Source organism: Ruditapes philippinarum, unplaced genomic scaffold (genome assembly GCF_026571515.1).
Source record: "Ruditapes philippinarum isolate M1 unplaced genomic scaffold, ASM2657151v2 ctg19165_1_1_1_1, whole genome shotgun sequence".
Taxonomy (NCBI): Eukaryota; Metazoa; Mollusca; class Bivalvia; order Venerida; family Veneridae; genus Ruditapes; species Ruditapes philippinarum.
Window position 1 is genome coordinate 12,037 of NW_026853034.1, and position 4,189 is coordinate 16,225.

The 4,189-nt window shown below is 32.3% G+C and overlaps 1 protein-coding gene across 1 annotated transcript; it reads right to left on the reverse strand.

Annotated features, from left to right (window-relative positions):
* Nucleotides 1–203: 203 nt before the first annotated feature.
* On the reverse strand, nt 204–3,098 carry LOC132732099 (uncharacterized; the record flags this gene model as incomplete). Its single annotated transcript, XM_060718465.1, is given in 2 exon segments — nt 204–2,157; nt 2,564–3,098. Coding segments are annotated over 2 exon segments (792 nt in total). The 3' UTR covers nt 204–1,646.
* Between the last annotated feature and the right edge of the window lie 1,091 nt (nt 3,099–4,189).

A 4,189-nucleotide genomic window follows, 5' to 3' on the forward strand; every position in this document is an offset into this window, starting at 1 on the left:
ATGTGTTTCTTCTATCAGGGGTTACTGGTTAGAATAATTATAACAAACTAGTTTCGTATAATATCAGAACCTTTATAAGGAACCAAATTATTTATCACAGAATTGAATCATCTTCCATTTCTTATGGAGATATATATTTATAACTCATCTGAGTTTTTGTTTGTCATTTTTTTTATTTCAATTAAGTAATATAAAGCAAATGCTACGATAAGAGGAATGTTTATTGATTTTATATAATTATGACACTACTGCAACATGTTGTACAACATTTATTTATAAAGCAAAGCCACTTAACTATTTTTAAGTTTATATACAATAGGTTTTAACATGCACCACTTGATGCCATTGCAAGAATTTACAAATATCAATGACGTATTTCATGATAGGATATATGTTAATGAAAATTTCTTATTGAAAAAGATGCAAATTCATTCATTCAACTGTTTATTCATGCAAATGGAAACAAGCGTAGAATAAATATAGGTTTTTCCTTTTTCTGGAGTTCGTGTAAATATAATTATAACATTTTCAATGCATTTTCGTCAATCAGAACTAAAATATGAATTCCTTATATACAATAATTCCCTATACACTTCACAAATTTTATAAATGTGCATGTGTAAATGGTCTCATGTGTCCATTGATCATGTTCCACTGGATTTAAATAAATACAGTTGAAAGACATATAATATGACATTTCGTTCATTAAATTTCATGAGAAACGCAAATTTAATTAATATGCCCAATAAATGTGATAGTGCGTTGTAAGCTAATGTAGCAAAATATCTGTATTATTGAAAATTATCCTAATATTGTATGCTCACCTGACTGTTATTTACAACCTGGGAGCGTTATGGCATGAATGTGACCCAATCTTTTTCATAATATTGGGGTAGATTTATTCACTATTGGACAATGTTCGCATACTAGTATTCCCAGGCGATGGTTTGTGGCACTGTATCAAAACATCCTATGAAGCGTTTCATTTCACCTCGTATAGCTTCTATCATACATTTAAGTCTGATGATTTTGGTGATATTCTATCACGTTGATGTTGTTTATAAATGTTCCGAAAAATACTTGGCGCTCTGGGCGTGTGCTTGTAAGAAATCCTGCAGAAACTGCAATCATATGTTGTTCTTTAGACATTGAAAAAGATCCGAAGTTTAAAGATCATCGTATTGGTTTATGATCGGCGCTGACATAACCATTAAAGAGCATATTGTTAGTGACAACAGTCTTCCTGAACTCCCTGTGGAGTGCAACAGACCATCACCTAGTAACGACTTACGAGCCAAGATTTCTTAAACTAAAGTCTACCCCAAAATGAAATGTACAAGGATAAATTAACTGCCATTGTGATTTAAAAGTCAAAGTAGGCATTCGTTCATAAAGAATAAAGATCACATATGTTAAAATTTTGCGATATTTTGATTTTACGCAACATCACATTTATTGAACATGTTTATTAAATTTGTGTTTGTAATACAATTAAATAAATGGAATATCATACCATGAATTTATTGAAAATTCAGCATGATAGGGTCAATATTGATTCACATAATACGATATATCATCATAACCAGAAGTATGCTATAATAGTATTTGCTATACGTGAGGTTAACTGCATAAGGTTGCATAAAGTATCAGTTCCTTCGCTTAAAAAGGCAACATCCATTGTCCATTTGAACTTTTTGAAATCCACAAAAAGGCTGAAATCTGTATTTATTTTCAGTATAAAAGTGCGCCAGAAACGTTGTCCTGTACCCGGCAATCACAGAGGTCTCGCATGTATGTGTAGTTCCAAGAAGTACTTGTTGACCTTTTGTAAAGTAATTGATGTACGCGTTGCCGGCCTGAACGTGGTGTCCCTTATTCACTGGCTCAGCAACAGCAACTATTACGAGACCAACTCTATCAACGACTAACCAAACAATTGCTTCCGGACAATCATTGTCCTCATCCACCTTCCAGCCTTCGACAAAGAAAATAAACTGATACACACCGGATACCGGCACTGTGAACACACCGGAAGTGGTATTAAAACCATTACCATCATTGTAAAATACGTGATTGAATTTAATGATTTGATTTTTCTTATATAGTACAGCAGTTGCATCTCCTGGTGGCCTTAATTGTGCTGTGAAACTGACTTTCCTATAATGATAAAATGATAATAAAACCCTTAAACATTTTTGCTTGAATTAAATTAGATGTTTAATTCTTTGAATGTATAATAACTTAAAGAAAACTGACAGTGATTTGACCATATTTTTGGCATAGCAGAAAAACAAATATTATGGAATTTGATAAATTCTGTCTGTTGTCAAAGGTTAGAAATTTAAGTGTATAATAAAGTTAATATTCAAGTTTAATATTTATATTTTAGTTATAAGCTAACAATGGTTAAGAGATACACATAACTTCGAAACATTGAAGCTTCATGTAAACATAGATTCAATGTTTAGCTAATACATGTATATGTTATGCAATTATATGTGTTGAACCGAACACTAAAAAAAATAGTACCTGCAGTTTTGCAATTATTAATTATTTTACAAACCTATTTTGAGTTTCCATGATAGTTGATACGCTCGTCTCTATGTCAACTAGCCTGCCTTCAAACTCATTTGAAGAATCTTGCATTTTATTCGCCTTAGACTCTACTAATTTAGTTCTTTTCTCCAGGGCATCAGCTATGGATTGTACTGAATTTAATGTCTTTTCAAACCGTCCTAACTCTTCCTGTATATCCTCCGACAACTCTTTGTCTGTTTTCTCATTTGCCAGTAGATTCACTTTATGCTTAAGCTCCGTCACAGTTTCTATGCCCACGTCTTTCATCTTCGCTTCAACCTTCTGTTTCAAGCAATTCTACAAACTCTCGAAGATTTTCTTTCTCTGCAACAAAAGCTTTTTTCAAAATCATAAATTCTTCTTTAAGTTTGTCGTCAATCCGGTAATGAGAAGTTACTTCATCTGTATCTTGTCTCTCACTAGGGGCACATTCTTCTGACTTATTTTCTTCCAGGCGTTTTTCTAATGCATCTAATCTAACTACCAATTCGGATACTGCAATCCATATTGCATCCCATTGTCATCAAACCTTTTCAACACTTGTTCAGACAACGCATCATTTACAACATTACTTTGGCCAGACGTTAGAAGAATTGCAAAACAAGTTTTTAAGCAGCTTGTAAATTGCATAGTTGAAAATATTTTCTAAAATGTCAAACTAACCAAGATAATTTCAACTGTAATAAACTGAAATGCAATGTGAGAAGTATAAATACTGCACAAATTAAGACGAACTTAAAGCAGGCGCACCGTATGTTTATTGTAACAAAAATAATTATTGCACCAGACTTCACTGTTTTTTTCCTAAATATAATGTCTTTTCGTACATATCAACATGTTTTTAAGATGTTAAAAAATGACTTATTTTTTATTCTTTGGAGGATTGTTGTTACCCATATTGAAGAGTTTCAATATCTCTATCAGCGGCTGTGTTTTGTAAGCGGAAACTATATGTAAATTGCTGAAAACTTCGCGTTTGTTCTTTTTATACTTTTATACTGTTAACACGACAACATGTTGAATCATCATTGGCAAAACTACAAAATTATGATAAAATACAAAATTTGTCCTTAATATGGTAGCATAGCTGGCCGTAATTCTCATGAATGCTCTTGAAAACAAACATTTCTATTTTTTATTTTTTTTATTTTTAATGTTGTTTAAAATATAATGCATTAGCTCCCATATGTGCTTATGCATTTCTTTTTTCAATTTTATATACCTAAATATTCATAAATGTATGTCTGATTACTTGCTTGGTTCGACAATATGTCCTAGTATGTCTCAGATCCGGCGTTATTTTCACTTTCCTGCGTTTAAGAATATACATGATACATGGTATAGGAGAAATGCTAAGAAAGGATTTGATGAATAAATTTTGATTGTGTCTAACACTACGCCTCAGCAAACTTAAATGAACGCCCTTCTTGCGTAACCAAAAACAGTGCGTAGATTACATGTATTTGGTTCGATTGCATGTAACGCTTTTTTCGGTCATGCCGCTTTTGGAATAAACATGCGCATTTTAGGTGCATTTTTGTTTCTTATTATAAACAGATACAGCACTTTAAACACTTGATCGTAGCGGTGTTTTAGTCTTCGTGGAAATGCA